This window comes from Anguilla rostrata, chromosome 8 (genome assembly GCF_018555375.3).
Source record: "Anguilla rostrata isolate EN2019 chromosome 8, ASM1855537v3, whole genome shotgun sequence".
NCBI lineage: Eukaryota > Metazoa > Chordata > Actinopteri > Anguilliformes > Anguillidae > Anguilla > Anguilla rostrata.
In genome coordinates this window covers 21,452,269-21,471,079 of record NC_057940.1, presented here as the reverse complement: position 1 = coordinate 21,471,079, position 18,811 = coordinate 21,452,269, and the positions used below count along the sequence as shown (strand labels likewise).

The 18,811-nt window shown below is 44.9% G+C and overlaps 1 protein-coding gene across 4 annotated transcripts in view; it reads left to right on the top strand.

The window, feature by feature from the left end:
- Nucleotides 1–18,811, top strand: part of agap3 (ArfGAP with GTPase domain, ankyrin repeat and PH domain 3) — a 244,476-nt gene that overhangs the window by 181,322 nt on the left and 44,343 nt on the right. For all 4 annotated transcript variants that reach the window (XM_064347035.1, XM_064347033.1, XM_064347032.1 and 1 more), the window contains exons 11-12: nucleotides 1,086–1,257; nucleotides 11,771–11,938. In XM_064347035.1, coding sequence (XP_064203105.1) covers nucleotides 1,086–1,257; nucleotides 11,771–11,938 — 340 coding nt within the window. The remainder of the gene's footprint in view (nucleotides 1–1,085; nucleotides 1,258–11,770; nucleotides 11,939–18,811) is intronic.

Genomic DNA, 18,811 nt, shown 5'->3' with positions numbered 1-18,811 from the left:
ATCAATTAAATTGTTTGTAGAAACTAATTGAATGTGGCTTAATCACACATCTTAATAGCTTTCCACGCTCTGAACTGGCTGTTAATTCCAGCAATAAAATGAAATGAGAGCGCTCACTGGGTAATTAGCGAGGAGGCTTGCGAAGAAATTAGGGCTTTATGGCGTGTAATAAAAGGAGAGGAGTTGGAGGGGGATTCGACGGCCGAGCTCTCCCGCTTTTTTTTCTGCTGATCGCAGTGATTTCCGCCCTCGCTCGCTCGCTCGCTCAAAGTCGCCAAACCCATTTGCTTTTGTGACACTTTGGCCTCAATCAAGCGACCGGATTGGGCTTAAATGGGACAGCTCGGCTCCATTACGGAGCGTGTCCCCCGATCGGGGGCGAGCGCGGGGTGCAGGCGAGGTTAAACGCTGCCGTAGCGCTGTGTCCGCTGCTCGTCGCCCGTCGCCTCCGCGCGTTTCCGTCGGGTCGCGCGCGCCCACGGTAACCGCTGTTTTTCCCCCCCCCAAAGTTTCCCGTTGTGAATATTGTTACCGCCGTAATGGTCTGAGCGGTGTGTGTGTGTGTGGTCTTTTCGGCAGTGCCCTGTAGCACACTGTGTTACAGTTAATTTGATTACCAGCGATATTCTCAGGGTTATGAATTTAGGTACAGGTATTTAACGGTGCGTTTTGCGCTGCTGACGACAGACGGTGCTAAATCATTCCCCTCAGAAGCACTGCGTATCAGCAAAATCACTGTCGTCACAGGAGTTAACTTGAGTTTCAACTTGACCACCAAAAGAGGAGATTAACAACAGATCTTAAAAAGGTTTGAAAGAACAAACAAACTTTTTTCTAGAATCATCTCTTCAGCTTCTGATCTGGTTTTGATGGGGCTGCTATTAGCCTTTTTAAAAAAATATATCATTCTAAATATTAACATGTTCACTCATCTGAAATTCAAAGGGTGCTAATCAAATGTTTAAAAAATTGTGTAATCAAGCAAATGTCGATCAACTCAGATTTGCTGTTGACTGCAGTTCTGACCATGTGTGCGGTGTTCTGACCGCGGTTCTGACCGTGTGCCCTGTGTGTGTGGTTTTCAGGACTACATGCAGAACGTGCACGGGAAGGAGATTGACTTGTTGAGGACCACGGTCAAGGTCCCGGGCAAGAGGCCCCCTCGAGCGGTCGCCACCATAGCCCCCACAGCCAGCCCCAAGACCAATGGCTTGGCCAAAGAGCGCAGCAGTCTGCAGCTAGGGACCGGGACCGCAGGTAAGAGGAAGCCTACCGCTGAGGGGGAGGGCTCCAAAATGGCACAAATTCATTACATTCATTTGGCAGCCGCTTTTATCCAAAGCCACGTACAATAAGTGCATACTGAAAGTCATTGGAACAACTACAAAACACTGGTTTGATAAGATACAATACTCATTAACTTTAATCAGAGGAAAGCTAATGTAGGGCCTAATCTCAGACATTAAGCAGGACTGACCATTTTCAAAAAATATGACCGTATAACCCCCCTGTTGTCTTTGAATTTGCAGATAGTTGTATTAACCCCCACCACCCGCCATCTTTGCACTGACAAAGTTTGTGGATTGTAAGCAGATTGTGATATTTGCAAGGTCCATTAAAGTTAATTACAAATGTTCACTGAAAATAAAATAAAAAACATATGGCATCTAGTTTTTAAATAATGAAATGAAGTGGGCTAGGAAGGAAATGCTAACTGGTTGTACTGATGTGTGTGTACACCTCTCTAATCAATTGGAGTCACACGGCAAGACCTCGCAGTCACACAATAAGAAAAGCACATTTACCGTGGTGGTTACGTTTACAGTGGCTTTACGTCACACAAGAACAGAAAAATGGTATGTTTTAAAAGCAGGAAAGAACATTTATCAATAACTAGAACAAATATATGCCTACTCTGACTTGAGTCATTGTTTCTGTTGGAATATAAGGGAACTGTATCACTGACCACGCTGGGATATTAGGGAACTGCACTACTCATCACACTGGAATATTAGGGAACTACATTGCACTACAATGGAATACAAGGGGACTGTGTCACTCACTACACTGGACTATAAGGGAACTGCATCACTCGCTACATTAGGTTACAGTGGCCAGCTAAATGGTTTGGTCTAAGCAAGCCATTTTGTCTAATTGGTTCACTTGTGAATACGTTTTACAGTGAATGAATTGGCAATCATGCAACTCACTGGAGGTCAAAGTAAACAACTGAATGCCTCTAAACCATATTATTCACTGGGTAATGAGTCATATGATACTTTTATTTCTTAGCGTGCTTATACATTTATGTTAATGTTTTTTAATTGTGTGCGATCGACAGCTGTGCTTGTGCTCTGTCCTTGTGAATCAAAAACATACAAGGTCCAGGAAGTGCTTCTTCCCTGTTGCCATGAGCAACCAGGGATACTTCTGAGCAGATGGACCCACATACTTAGATATTTCTTTTTTTTCCATAAGGCATTGACACTAATACACTAATTACATGTTTTACATTTGGGCAGAGTAGAATGGATTAACAGCAGTCAATTTTAAATGTCACTATTCAGGATGTTCACAGGTTGCATGTTTCAAGAAATATTTTAGTGGAAAGTATTGTACGTTTGTTTCAAATAAGCAATGAATATCAAATGATCCACTTTAATTAACCCCTTAGCACAGTGCATTTGAAGTTCAGCGTATGTCTGGATAACAGGCGAGCGGTGCGGATGCAAGAGTTTGCAGGCTACATTGAACAGTGTCATGCAAATGTACAGAAGCGGCAGACATTTTGTAGAAAATATGGAATTGATTTCATACATGTGTCTCTCTCAACCTAGCACATAGCATTGAATGAACATTTTTTTTTATAAACATGGAATTCACAGCATGCATCACATGTCCTGAACAAGAGCTGCTAATGTAACATTTTTAGATATCGTCTCCATGCCGGAACTGGAACATGGGGAAATGAGGCTTCTTTGTTTAGAATGATTGGTATTGGGGAATAGACTGGATGCTGCTGTTGGCCAGACTCCTCTTTCTCAAGGTTACCTGGTTGGCTTCTCTGCAGCGTGCCTTAAAAATAGAGCTGCTGAGCCGCGGGAGGCCAGCGTGGCGACCTGGGGAGGCCTGAATGGGATGCGGGGGCGAGCGTTTGCAGTAATTAATACAAATGAAGAGAGGGGTCCCGTGGGTTTCTGCCCCTGCGATCGGAGCGGCTGAGCATTTCCTCCACTGGCGCCCACGGGCTGGCCCCTCGGTCGTTTCGGGGGTAATTACAGTCGGAGCGGATTAAGGCGGGGACCGCCATTAATTTGCGACGGCCGGACGGGGCGCGCTAGTTAGGGTGGCGCGGGAGGAGGAAGTGTAAGCACGTGCCGGTCGTCGAGGCCGAGTCAGAACCGGCCGTTCAGGGCCCGCCTGGGCCAATCGCGTCCTGACAGCAAACTGCCCCCGCCCCCACACCCCCCGCTTCCCCGTGGGCCAGGCCTCATCTGTCCTGGACCGGGTCCAGCTCCGCTAGCCCTTATAAAGAGGTTAATTAGCCTAAAGGAGAGCAGAAGATGCCGGAACGTGGCACGAGGGGGGTGGGGATCGCATTCCACCCACAAACAATTAACCTTCAGGAGAGTGTGGAGGAGAAGCATCAAAATCCACAGGGTAGAGGAGGGGACCGAGGGACGAAGAGAGGCACGGTACTTTCAGCCCAAAATGGAGGTCCAATTAAGAGCCTGCATGAGCACGTATGAGTGTATATTTTAAGTTCTTCTATTAGGTTTGAGCTCTCTTGCCACCTCTTGAGACCTCTTGTTTTTTTTTCCTCACCATTCCAGCCACTTCTTTGCATTTCTGTTTTCTGTCGTACATTTTCATTCTCAGCTGTATAAATGGCTTCGGAGTTGGCACAAGAGGTGCTGCTAGATTTTCGCAAATAGAATCACACATTAATGGCCGTCTGGATACAGTGTAAGTATCTGGAAAAAACACCAAGCCTTTTTTGTCAGGGTCTCCAAGACCCCCTTTTGCACATTACGAACCAATCTGCACAGAAAATGGTGTTAATCTTCGCACAAGAGAAAAGGTTACAAATCACAGCATGTCTCCTTTGAGTGGAGGGCCCGCACTTGATTATGCAATCTGATTTTGATTTCATTAGGCATGCAATTGATGAACAGAACAAAGGGGTAATTTTTCATTCAGGGAAGGTGAAGCAGGGACCTGTCTTTTCCTTTACCAATTCATTCACTTCCTAGATCTCAACACTATTTTACGAACAGTGGGGAAAATGCTCAAAAAGAGAGGGAGAGAAAGGGAGGTAAACTGGTAAGGTGAAGGAAAAAGACAAAATTAAAATAGGGACAAAATAGAGATAGAGAAAGATGAACCTTGATTTAATTTCTCCAGCGAGTGGAGTCCCTGGCTGATTTTAAATATCATTATCCTGTTAACGTGCGCTCAGTTGTGTCACCGGTGACAGATACATTATATCAAAGTATTAATGACTTCCATCGCTTTTGATCAGTGGCACACGCTGTAGCGTGTGTGTGTGTGTGTGTGTGTGTGTGTGTGTGTGTGTGTGTGTGTGTGTGTGTGTGTGCGTGTGCGTGTGTGTGCGTGTGCGTGTGCGTGTGCGTGTGCGTGTGCGTGTGCGTGTGCGTGTGCGTGTGCGTGTGTGTATGTGTGTGTATGTGTGGGTGTGTGTGTGTGTGATGGGGGGTGGGATGGGGCTTTTGCTCTGCGATGCATGGTTGGCGGGTACGGCTCAGCTTGCTGTGGTATGGTGCCAGCACCCTGACCCATGGCTATGATTACCACACCAATAAGTGAACCGAGAAAGAGGGAGGGAGAGGGAGAGAGAGAGTGAGCGAGCGAGAGAGAGTGAGCAGGCCCCCAATAGCTTGTGGTGGGGGGTTGGGTGGCCGGGGGGAGGGGGGTGGGGTGGTATTACATGGCCTCAGTTCAGATGATCTTCTCCCACATTAGCATTAATGCTTCATTATCCCCTACTTGTACATAATGGAAACAACTCCACGGAGGGGTCAGGCTGCGGCACGGCTCATCAGCTTCTGACGGGAGGCGGAAAGAGGAGCAGGCTCCACGGCTTCCCACTAATCCTCCGCCAGCGCCACCCACCAGCCAGCCGCAGCTCGGCCGCCCCCCGTCCGCCCAAACACGGCGCTCCTGCGCCACCGTTTCGCTCCTGTTCGCCGCTTTGGCTCGCTTCGCTTGCGGGCGCGAGCGTCTTTACCTGCTCAGTGGTGCGCCGTTTGTTTATTTTGCCTGGTTTCTGTACTTTAACTTGCCGTTCTCGCGTTTCAAGGTAACCTCCCGTCAGTTTCGTTTTTTCCGTCGCCGCTCTGCGTTGGCGGCCGCGTCGCTGAGGCTCGCCCGGGCGCCGAGACGACGCGCCCGTAAATTGACGGAGTCGGAGTTGTTTTGCGTCGCTTTATTTAATCAGGAACGATCGCAGACTGCAAAGTGGCATTAACATTGAAAACCAAACAGTGTTATTAATACTGTTCGCTCCAAGCCTGCGCTTTTAATTGCTCCAGGTGTTCCTCTCTCAGTTTAATTTGTAACATCTTTGTTTAATTATGATCATGACTTGAATGATGAGATCATTGCATTGCTACGGCAAGGCTCTTTCTCAGCTGCGAAAGTGGATCATTTTGTTTATGAATTAAGAATTTGCGAGTAGATCACATTCACAAAAAAAAGCACACACCAAGATTCTATAGGTATAGGAGAGTGCCTACTGTGATACTGAAGTACAGTCTTGGAGGATTCTAAGACTGCAGTACTGTGTTTTATGCTCATTACAATGTATGAAATATTACTTGATTTATGTATAGATTCATTTTGAAATATTTATTTTAATTTATTTTATTTGTGTTCGAGTAACACAAGAAATGCACACAGTTGTATTTTACATGTATGTTCTGTGTCTGTACCAGCTTTGTTGACTGACATTGTCTGAGCCGTCCTAGCTCTTCAGAAGAAGCATCCCTGCCATTGATAGAAGGGCATGTTATAGCTTGCACAGTCAGGCAGTGCTTGGCTGATGTTAACAGCTGATTATTTCAGCCCTTGTAATTACATTATCTGCTCTTTTATGCAGACACATTCTCCAGAGACTAATTGATGGATCCATGTTTAATTCATTAATCATTAGCATCAGGTCTGACGATTAGGATGGGAGGTGATTGCGGAATTTTAAATGTAGCTCAATCTTTTCTTTTTCCGTTGTTGTTATTTTCCTCTATTTAGTTTTAATGTTAAAAAACTGCAAATAACAAGAATGTAACAGTCAATTACTCAAGGGCAGCGAAACATTCATTTAAAATAGTTTTTATTATTAAGTAAGAGCAGCACATTTTGTGACCAAAAAAGTGTAAAAAAAAAAAAAAATATTAAAATAAAAATAAATGAGAAAAGATTAAACAGCAGCCCTATGGCCTGTAGTGTAATGCTACAGATATGCTGTTAGGTTTCCTAGGTTTCCTTCTCTTTCATTTGCTGTTTACAATCGTTTGGGGAACCCACATGTCTGAGGATGAAGTCTACAGTCCATTTAGACTTTATTCATTATCTAAAATACAGGTTCTCTAACAGCAGCCTATGAGGACAACCTGCTGCAGGCAGAGTAGTATATTTGAACAGGGCATTTTTAAAAGATTTGAATGGGAAACGCTCATAAGGCTGGTAGGCAGTTGTTGCTCCTAGCCTGTTGTTTAACACAGGGCTTTTCAAGCGTGTGCCAAGGGGAGGGTTTTGGATGTTCAGTGTCATGGAGGAGAGAGGATTTGCCTTGTGACTTTTTGTTTGTCACATTTCAAGGCAAGCCTCTCCGTTGTGCTTTTTGGATCATAATTTGAGCAAATACAAATTAATTATTGCAAAGTAAAACATATTTTACAGGCACATTATTTTTTTGTTTGATCCAAGTCCCTCTATAGTTGGAGTCGCTAGTGCCTCTTCAACCACCAGTAACTCTCACAGAGCTGAAATTGCTTTCAGGGGTGGTTCAGCTTCTCTGCAGGTAGGCGGTTGTTTCGGAAAGCTGGCTTTTGTTGAGTTTCTGCTGTTTGGGCTTTGACGTGTAAATATGAAAAATGCTGAAAATATTTATGAGTTCAAATGAAAATACATATTCAATTTAAGCTGGTGGGTAGTATAAATGTTGTATTAGAACAGACAAGTAAAGGTGGCAGAAAATATTTAGTAAAATAAAAGGTGAAGTTACTAAACTCTCCTATTGAAAGTGCCTCAGGACTTAGTTAATAAAGCATTTGTTGCTGCAAATGTCTCAAACTTGAAATCAGACATTATCATTACTGACAAATGAAATAAATTACTTAAATAATTAAAAAACTGATTTCAGTTCTTTGTTGCTTAATGAAAACGGGGAAGAAATCAACACCTATTTCCAGATTTTAAAAAACAAATATTTTTCTATGATATTTGGCCAAACATTTTAAAGTTAAACTAATTAAAATCCATTCCCATAAGAAAACAAGTACTTTTGCCATAGATGCACATTTAGGTAAATAAAATGATTATTTCATCCGAAGCTGTTCATAACCCAGCGGTGCGTTCGGTGTGAAATGCGTGTTCGAGCGCGTTCTGCAATGCTGTGAAAATGTGCAGTGCTGTAAAACTTTCAGCACTGTTCAGCCCGAGAATGCGCATTATTTTCGGCTGCTGGAACGTCACTGGTAATGCTTTTCAGAATGAATGGGGGTGTGGTGGTGGTGGCAGTGGTGGGGGGGGGGGGGGTGGTCTGTGGTGATTGCTGTGTTTTGAATTCCTTCACAGTTGCACAGCTCTGTGAAATAGCTTTCAAAAATGTCACTTTGGTAATATAAAAATTGGTGCTATTGCCTTTTAATTTATTTTCCTGTTGAAAGTGTATTATGAATGACTTGCGTGCGCCTTTCTCTTACTCTACCCTGAGCTGCCGGCTTGCTGCATTTCGCAGTGTTGCAGCGCTGCTGGTTCGTCTAAAACTGAGCCAAGTGTCTTTTCCAGGGACTGAATACACTTCTAACCGCGTATCCCCTTATTATTTTTTTAGAAAAGATATTACAAAGCAGTCTTATTGTGTATTATTTCTATTTTTTGCTGAAAATATTGAGAGTATGACATTATTTTTGTGTATTAACGGCTGCTGCTAGCTCATTACATTGCATTACATTACTGGTATTTAGCCGACGCTATGCACAAGCACTTCTCCACATTGTCATAAGCTTAGCATAGGAAGTAAGATCGCAAAAAGGCATATGTCAAGGGTAGTACATACAATATATCCACAAATTTTACAGTTTCATGGAGCAAATTTTGAGAGGGCTTTGGGAGTTGTTTTGTAGTTCTAGTCCTGTCCTTTGTCCTGATCTTTTACTGAGCAGACTTCTTTTCTGTGAGAAATAACTATCCCCCAGCACCCCCCTCCCCGCAGATATGGGGCGGTACAGGAGGTCACTGATTTGGCGAGCGTGCTCACAGCACGGCCTCACCGCCCCCCTCCCCCCTCCCGCTCTGCGAGAGAGCACCTCCCCCAATGGGAGTGAAAGATTAATTTTCCTGGGCCCAACAGGATAATTACTGATACTAATTAGACGTAATTATGTGAATTTGATACACTTATTACTCCCGGTAGTGGGGAGGAGGTTTTATAATAGAGAGCAGGCGCTGCTTAGTTACAGGGTTACTTTATACGTTGTGCCATTTTTAAGTGTTGTCATTATTTCAGTTGGAAATTGATTTTGAAGTGTTAGAAAAGAAATGAGGTAAAATGCGTCCTTGCTTAAGGTCGCCGGGTATATTTTATATAACCATTTTATAACTGAAATGCAGTGTTACTTTATGGAGTATCACCTCCTGTGTTATTGTGACACTCAACCTTGCTTCATCAATGGGAATTCGTAAAAGGAAATGAGTCCGTGGGACAATTAATACCAAAATAAATACCATTAAATCTTGGAGTGTATCCAACAGGAATTACCGTTAATTACTCTATTTTCTTACAAAGGGTGCTATTACCAAACACCCTGAGGATGGGTTCTGTCTATCTGGACCAGAGACTAAACAAAAGGAGTTTTATCCGCAGTCATACACCTTCTCTAAGCGTTGGGGCGATAATGAAACTGAAGTGAATTTTACCTTGTGCTGTTGTCTTTCACACATTTATGTATTTTTAATGGATTTAAGTGATTGTTAAAATCTATTAAACACAGTCATACTCTGTTCTGCCGCCTCGTGTTATTGGTTCATTAGTCATGTTCTGTCCTTATTGCAGAAATGCTATTCTCTCTAATAAGCTTTTCCCGCATACATCCCAAAGAGTCCTCACAGCCAAATCTGCCCTTTTAAATGTGCTCAGACTATAGAACACCACTCATTAGCATATCACTTGCAATCTCGTTTGTATATACATTCATTGCTTTATTCAACAAGTAAAGTGATGTTTTTCCCCCCTTCCAAATGAGTTGTTGGAGTTTTTTTTTTTGGAGGATTTGAGTAACTCTGAGAAACTTTGCATTAGAAGGCCTGGGCCACAACACTGTGCCCCGTACTATAGCAACTCTTCCATTGCATTTCTGCATTCATGCATCAATGGCAGGAACACATTCAAGGTTGTTTTCATCCGGAGCCTTCCACGAGTGTTTACATCGTCATGGTCGCGGTGCGGCGGCTTGGTTGTGTAAATGAGAGCATTTTTCCCAGCAGGCAGCAGCTTGATTGCATCCTGGGCCCCGTTTCACTACAGTCTTGTTTGTGACCTCAGGTTAGGAAGGCTGGGAATCTTGCCAGTGCTTTTTGACCTTTTTGACAGTGCTTTTTTTAGTGCCTCTTGAATCATCTCACCTGCCTTGCTGCACTTCAAATGATTAAGCAACATTCTAATATGATTGTCGCCATAGTTTACAATACATATTTTAACTATGTCAAAAATTCCGGAATTTATTAAATATTTTTGTCCCTTTACTGTATCAGATCAGCGAGTGTGGGTCCTAACAATCAGGTTTAGTGTGGGTCCTAACAATCAGGTTTAGTGTGGGTCCTAACAATCAGGTTTAGTGTGGGTCCTAACAATCAGGTTTAGTGTGGGTCCTAACAGTCAGGTTTAGTGTGGGTCCTGACAGGCAGGTTTACTTTGGGTCCTAACATCCGGTTTAGTGTGGGTCCTGACAGGCAGGTTTAGTGTGGGTCCTAACAGGCAGGTTTAGTGTGGGTCCTAACAGGCAGGTTTAGTGTGGATCCTAACAGGCAGGTTTAGTGTGGGTCCTGACAGGCAGGTTTACTTTGGGTCCTAACATCCGGTTTAGTGTGGGTCCTAACATCAGGTTTAGTGTGGGTCCTAACAGGCAGGTTTAGTGTGGGTCCTAACAGGCAGGTTTAGTGTGGGTCCTAACAGGCAGGTTTAGTGTGGATCCTAACAGGCAGGTTTAGTGTGGGTCCTGACAGGCAGGTTTAGTGTGGGTCCTAACAGCCTGGTTTGTCTAGGTCAGAGGCAGGAAACCTTTGATGTGATTTGCACAGGGAGGGGGGGAAGGTGTCCGCGGAGCGTCTGATTGGGAAACGCCAAGACCGGCAGTCGACGGCAGGAGAGATGGATGTGCCAGTCAGAGGGCTGAGGCGAGATAATTACCGTTCGGAGTGTATCTTGTTAATTAAGGGCTAATTAGAAGCAGAGGGAGCGGGGGCCTTACACATGTAACGGGGAGAGGAAACAGGAAAGGGGCGGTAGCATCGTACTGCACAAACAGCCAGAGAGAGGGAGAGGAAGAGAGACAGAAAGAGAGGAGTGAGACCATGCAGAACCGATGTACGCTGTCCTCCACCAGTCATTTAGAAATCGGCAACTTTATCACTCAGCTTGGTTCTACCAAACGGCACACAGCTGTTTTAGCCACACGTGTTTCGCTAGATGAACGGCACAAGACCTCCATCGGTTAAAATAACATCCCTTTCCAACAAATAGCTATACTAAAGTGTCACTTAATTTCTGATGTGTTTTAGAGGGAGTGTGGTTTGATCTAATGTCTATAATCACATGACCATGATTACTAAAAAAATATTTTGGCAGGACTTTCTATGATAATGGAATAGAACAGTATTACTATAGAACTAAATCTTACATTTGGCGTTTGATTTTTTCACGATTTTATTTGATGAAGTGTTTCAGCTTGTGTTCAGCTTGAATTTACGGTGGTCTTGCTGGGTAAATGGTTTATACTTGTTAAAGCTGAATGCTGTTAGGATGTGAATTGTTTAAGGGGCTCACCCCTAAGATATTATTTTATATTATCTTGGGATTGCAGGAAATCATTGTTGTGTGTTGGTATATGATAAAATGAGCTGCTAATCAAGATGTGTTTTTATAAACAAACTTCTTAGTGCTAAATACTGTATAATGGTACTATATTCAGTAAAAGTACTTCCATAATGCATATAAATTTTTATATAATATATTTTTTGTGTGTTTATGTTGTTAAATGTGCATTTTAACATTTAGCATTTTAACTGATTGATTTATTCTTTCAGATACAGTAAGTACTAGAATTACTGATAAGCCATTTATGTGTAACCCTACATATACAGGTAGTTCCTTTGAAAAGAACTTTAATCTTGTTTCATTGGCTGGAACAGTCATGTGATCCTGTACCTATCTGAAGATGTTAAAACCTGATAAAATAAAGGGGTATGTAGGCAATGGCCCTGTCCTCTAACCCTCTCTCTCGCTCTCTCTGTCTATCTCTCTCTCTCTCAGGTGCCCCCCACTCCAACAGCAGCGGTTCCCTGCAGTCCGAGCGCTCGGTCAGCGGGATCAACCTGGTGGCTTTCGGCGGGAAGCCGGACGGCATGCACCAGCGCTCCTTCTCCGTGTCCAGCGCCGACCAGTGGAGCGAGGCGGCCGTCAGCACCAGCCCGGGGGCAGGTGAGAGAGAGGGACACGCCCCCTTCCGTCGGCTGCTCCTCCTCTTCCTCTTCGCTGCTCACTCTCTGCCCTCCTACTCCTCTTTTCCGCAGTCCTCCACCTTTTTCGCTTTCACTTCCTCTGTCTCCTGTTCTTCGCAGCCATTCTCTTCATCTCCCTCCTCCTCCTCGCCTATGTTAAGAACCCTGCAAACGATTGGTCAAACGAGCTCATCCGCATGACATCATGGACACCCACCTGTGTTTTCAGAGAAATGTCCAGCTACTCTGCAGCCAAATGCTGATGAGCAGAGCTTGACCAGGATCACTGAGAAAGGTCAACCCGACCATGCTGCATGTCATCTGAGGAGCTGATGTCATTTACTTAAAATGTCTCAAGTTAAAAAATATTGTCGAAAGGTGCCTTGAAGTTCAGTTTTATGAAGGCCTGTGCACATTGTATTACTGTCTTCATCACCAAGTACGAGACTAAAGAGGTCAAGAACAATTAGATTATAGATTAACCACCAGCCGGGGAGCCTATTTATCTATCGCATAATCGCCGGTTAATATAAAGCTAATTACTTTAAATTGATAATTACAGTTATGATGATGCAGATGATGATGATGATGATGATGATTGTTCTTGTAGATATCATTAGCAGATTAATGCTGTGGCCTTGTGGGGTGGGGTAGGGTGGGGTGGGGTGGGGTGGGGGTGGTGGTGGGGTTGGGGGGGCGTAGGTTATTTGCTGTCCAGGCGCCTCCGCGCTCCTCCGTCGGCCTCCGTCTCGTCAGCGCACTTGAGTGAAGTAAAATAATGCATTCGCCGTGCGTGACGACTCCTCTCCCCGAATTGGAAAATGAATGCTTTTCGGGGGCAACATTCATCACCGGTTATTTCACTCTCTTTGTAGTTGGCAGTAAAAAAGCACTTAAATGAACATCAACGGAATAACAGTCATTTCCATGCATGTTTGCACCCTCGTAGTTCTCATTAGCACAGCGCTCCCTCTCCCTCCCCCCTCGCCCCTCCCTGCCGGGTCCCAGGGGCCCCGGCGGTTTAAAGAGCGCTCTTTACGAGCGCCGCTGGAGTCCGGCCCCGCGGTTCTGCAGACAACGGCGGGCCTTCATTTGTAACTGCGAAGCTATCAATTTGGCCAAGCTGAGGCAGGCATCTCCATCACCGCCTCCCCCTCCCACTCCCACCCCCCTCCCCTCAGCTCCCCGCCCAAAGCGGAATTACTCCCGATTGTAGGTGGTCTCCACGAGCGGGAGGGAGGGAGGGCGGGCGGGCGGGCGCGGTGTGTACACACGTCCGCGCCTCACCGGACTCCCGGACCCGGGACGGGGTGGAGTGGAGGACGGGGTTTGCGGGAACCAAATGGCTTCGCGTCGTTCCGACCAAGCAGCAGAACAAAGCACCGCGGAGATTTACCCTGGATAATCTCGCTCGCCGCCGCTTCTGTCACAGGCGGGAGGACCGGAAGCCCAGTAAATAGCGGTTGGTCGCACGAGGCTAAGTTTGTGGTAAAGCGCGATTGGTGGGATTTGGAGGGAACAAGGTCGGGCGCTTAAGGTTCCCTGATGGAGGAAAGATCTCAGCTAGCCCTGTAGGGATATCTGCGGATTCCCCAGCCGCCCAGGCTTAAGGCCACCGTGTGCTGATACTGCCTTAACATTGATTTCTGGCCCTCCGGCTGCTGGTTCTGTAAGCTTCACTTCAGCCTCCCTGCGATTCAGATGATAAAAATATATTCTTAAATCACTAATGTTTGTGTGAAGGTATTATGCTTTTGCAGTTTTTTTTAACCAGTATCAGTAAATTGAAAAATCTCCACATGTGAACATTGCATTTTGTACTAGCTGATACAGCTGATTTTATCCTCATGCATTTTAGTTCTTTTAGTTCATTATGCCAGTATATAAACAATGCTGGATGGAGGGCTTCATATTGTGCTTTTTTCAGTCTACACATTAAAGAAGCTGTGTTGAAAAAAACACAAAGCTAATAATAATAATAATACTAATAATGCGAGTTTTTACCTGCCTGAATTGATTATAACACTTCTGAATACTAAAATGACAATTTCTGGTCAGTTTACATTGACTTTGCAATTCCACACACCTGCAAAATACAAATTTGTTTTTACCTCCGTAGCTTGTATGGTCTGCTCAAAACACCCTTTTTCTGGCCATCAACTGGCTGAACTGCGATTGATTTCACTGATGCAACACAAACCGGCATGTCTATTACTTTAACAGTAGTTGTTACACAGAATTTCTATATTGCAGTGCATAATTGCAGCAGGCATTATACAATGTTTCACAGGCAGGAAACCTAGAGTATCGTCTGTCAAAACATGGCGTAAATTACTAATCATCTCTGTCATAACATTAACTCAAGACTGGCCGGCTAGCTCTTACTGGACGTGTTCGACAGCTGAGGTCTGGTTGATTTGTTTTTATCGACACTTCATTGAAATCCAGCCTCGGATATTCCGAACGCCTCTCCCAGATGCGTAAATTTGATATGGAATTTGATGTCATCTGAATATGATAATGCAAATGATGAAGTGATGCTTTCTTGGCATTCAGACCTCCACCAAGCTCAATTACTGTATGATCCTTGGTGAAGGTTAACATACAATGCCATGCTCTAATGCAGAAAGCTGATTGATGAGGGTCTCAGGAATGAATGCGTCTTAGCCAGGTAACCATTTCCATATTATTTAAGGAATGCCTTCATTTATAAATCAGACGCCGAAAGCGAGAAGCGGGGTAACTACGGCGAGTGAATATTGAATACCCGGGATTTGATTAAATCGCCACTCAGCGGCGATGCGCTCGCACCTCAGAGCAGCTTTGTAATCTGAAGACTCGTTAAACGCACGTTTGCAAACTGGTTTCCTCCGCAGCCTTTTCCTTCGCCGTTAAATGGCGGAGCGCGTTGAGTTTCAAAACGCATCCGCGCGCGCTTTTGTCCCTTTCGAGGCGAAGGGCCGATCTCCCCCGATATCAGGCGGCGAATATCTGTCCTTAGCCGTTTAATGCACAGCGCGGGCATGCGCGCTCCCGTTAGCTCAATCACCCCGCCGCGGCGGCGCGAGCCCTAATGAGAGGGATGGGTTCCTGCGCTCCGCTTCCCGTGTGGAGTGCATCGCCCAGGGAGTTTGATTTCCTCGCCGGGCCGTAATGAAGTTTGACATTTAGTTTGGCGAGAGCAGCAGTGCGCGATCAGGCCTTGATTAGCACACTCTAATTGACGATAATAAGAGGGAGGCGGTGATTGTTTCTAATTTCGCCATTAATTGCAGCCGTTGGCTTTGATTGAGGACGGGTTCGGCTGCCGCCTCGAGGGGGCGGCGAAATCACCGCGCGCCGCACCCGGCACCTCTTGAATTACGGCAGAGTGGAGTCTCTCGAAAGGAGGGGAAGGAGGGGGGGAAAAAAACCGTCTGCCTGGAACCTGTTAGCATTCTGCCCCCCCCCACCCCCCACCCCCCCCTCGCCCACAATCTTCATCACGGAACGTGTTTAAACTGACATCGCCCGGCAGGGCTGTAATGTGCTGTAATCACAGGTTAGGCTGATACCTATTCCGCTGCCCAGGAGAGCCCGCACTCAACTGAGTGCAAAATGGCTCCAGATCCAAACGTGCTTCATTACGCGCCGCTTTCCTGGCGGCTTCACATAACCGTGAGCTAATAACAGCCCCCGATCTCCAGCCGTCAGGAGAGCGCTCCCTCATTCGTTGCCGCGGCAGACAGTCGAGCTTGTATCTTTCGGAGCATTACGGAATTACCTGGCTTCGGCTAGTCACAGACTAAACACTGCGTCCCCATGTTTCTGACCCCAGCAGTTACTCACGGGTCCCGCCGCAGTCTCTCCACGGGGTTCATCTGTTACAGGCCTCGTTATTTAAACACGCTCGCGCCCTTGAGGGGCATTACCCCAAATTATGCCGTGGTCCTCTCGCCGTGCGCGGGAAGGGAAGCCGGAATTCTTAATGCGCTCGAATGTGTTTAGCGCCACAGTTTCAACAGTAAAGTTTTCTTTCAAGAAAACGCACTGCCTGGGCACAAGCTGTTCAGAGTTGTTTGGATTTATTAATTTAGATATTTTAATTAATCCCCCCTGCATTTAGTTGTATTTATAGCAGAAAACAATTTGATTATAATTAATGTTAACCTCCTACTCTTAGTGACAGCAAATATTATTAGCTAGTGTGCCCGATCCAGCCGTTTATAAGTGCACATTGTTATTTAGTGTGTATCGTAGCTCAGCAAAAGCATGTTTTCAATGTTCAAAAATGCCATGTTACTCACGCATACAAAGCATTGTCTGTAAGGCATTAGAACATGCAAAATATAGGCCTACTGTTAAAAGTATGTCCCATTTACTAGCTGTATCTAGTCCTTTGCGTATATGAAAAGTATGAATAAAATAATAATAATAATAGTTATTATTATTATTATTATTATTGTGTTTAGAAAATTGTGTTAAATAAGATGTATGTCAGTAGATGATCTATAGGCCCAACTAATATACATTTTAAAATGTGGTGTTTGCAAGGTAGCTACAGTACTGCACGTCTTTCTTTGTCTATTTTGCCCGTGTATCTGAATATCCTGCAGTTGGCTACTTTCATCAGACTACTTTGATTAGATGTTGTTGTTGTCCAATGGGGAGAATTATTGATTGTGGTACTGGAGCATTTGTGATGATGTAAGTATGGGGCATTTTTGTGTGGACATGTTAAGTTGTATGTGAATTCTGTGTGTTTACATGAGGTCAGAAGGTTCTTAAGGTTTGAGAGTCTGTGGTCATTGAGGTAATTTCAGTAGGAAACCCTGAAACGTGCCAAATTCTCAGTGCTATATAGGTATGGGGCATGCCCCGTCAAGGCGTAACTTGGTGGATAGCATACCTGACATCTCAATTGCATGAATTTTAGTGTGCAGTATACAGTTGTTTTATTGTGTGCCTTGATATGTAATGTGCATTACATGTATGTAGTGTGCAGTATTCAGATATTATCTAGTTTGCGGTGGTAGGGTTCACTATCCTTTATGTGGTTATTTAGACTTCAGTATCCAGCCATTATCTGGTGTTCAGTTTGATTTGCATGCTATGTAGTGTGCAGTATCCCACCCTTATGTAGCGTGCTATCAAGTGTGGAGTGTTGTTTAGTGTGCAGTGTGCCGTATTTAGCCATTGTCTGGTGTGCAGTTGACAGGAAACAGGCATGCATAGGGAGGGTCAAATTGTGACAGAGAGTAGGCACTTCATTTTATCGCTCCCTATGTCACTAAAGTACTTGTTACAGTTGGTTTGCTTCAAAGCCACCGTGTGCAAATATAAAGGAACGTAATTAATTTTGTTTCGTAGGTATATTATTGCCCTCTGAATGTTCACGTTGAGATCAGTTTATGCCCTGCTCTCCTGCTGCTTCAAATCAGTGACCAGGGTTTTGGCGATTAGATAAAGAAATAACCCAAAGTGAAAAACAAAGGGCCATGTACTTCAAGTAGGGCGCAGCGAGAGAGAGAGAGAGAGAAATCCTCCATATGTGTGGTCCTGTGGTACAGGTGGAAGAGACAGGGGTCATTTTCCAGACCATTAAGGGCAGAAATTGATAATTAAAAGTGTTTATGACATAGTGCTCCCCGGAGGAATCCCTCCCCTTTAACCCCAAGCCACATTAAATAAATGTCGCTTGACACGGGACAAGCCTCCGCACCCCGCGCAGCCATACGGAGCAGCGCTGACGGGACAGACGCTGAGGGAGGGGGGCTCATCGGACCCGCGTGCCCCCAGCTGTCTCCGCCAGCTAATGGTGCGTCTCCGGGGAGCTGTTGTGGGGGAGCCTGGGAAATCGAAGCAGACGCCCCGCTCGCTGTTTTGCGGGAGTGGTGGACGTGCGAACACGTTCAGAGCTGAAAATGGGTCATCATTACGGTCCTCATTACATCTGTTATGAATTTAGAGATTACACATTTTAATCATTTATACGAGTGTTAATTAAGCAGAGTGTGCATCCCCAAAGTCAAACACACGTGTACGCTCAGCTGCATAAAAGCATTACCTGAATACACACCAAGCTATACACAGCTATGGGCTCACTTCCAAATGTCCAGTATACAAGAGTTTTTATATTTTCAAATCTTCCCAACAGATTGATTAACACTGATCCAATATAAATTTTTTTATTATTTTTGTTTCTTGCTTAAAATTAAGTAATTATCATTTTCTGTTGTCTTATGACTGAGGGATGTTGTTATTTGTTGTGCTACCTAGAATTGTGTGTCCTTGAACACTGTACAGGCAGCCTGGGGACCAAGTGCAGCCAGACATAGACATACTCTGCCCTTTCATCATTGAGAAAAAAAATATTCTGACACATAAAATCTGTGACTTCATTGTTGTCTGAATCTGCACAGTATCAAACACACAGCCCACAAGAGACAGACAAATATGCCGATAAGCATATGTTCAAAAAAGAAATCTGCTTCATTTATGTACATTTACAGCACTCTTATTCCTACATTGTTAAATACATCATAAATACAGTGTGGAAAATGCCCATCTGTACCATTAAATTTTTTTTTTTAAAGATCTGGCCTCTGTGAGGAAGGTTTGGTGACTCTGCAGTTTAGCATGTCACAGGGAATTCAGTAGGACCCATTGTGTTGTGTTGGTTCTGACCCAATGGGTGCTCCACACAGAAATGAAGTGAACGGACAGGCCGGGCCGGTGCAGGCTTCTCCCCGCCCGCCTGTGCTCAGTGCTGGCGGGGCAGGTACCCTGGAGCAGCCGGAGAACTTGGGCGTCCTCCACCCCGCAGTCCTCCGCCCTCCCGCTGTGCCCGTCCCGCTCCCCAAAGATGACTCCG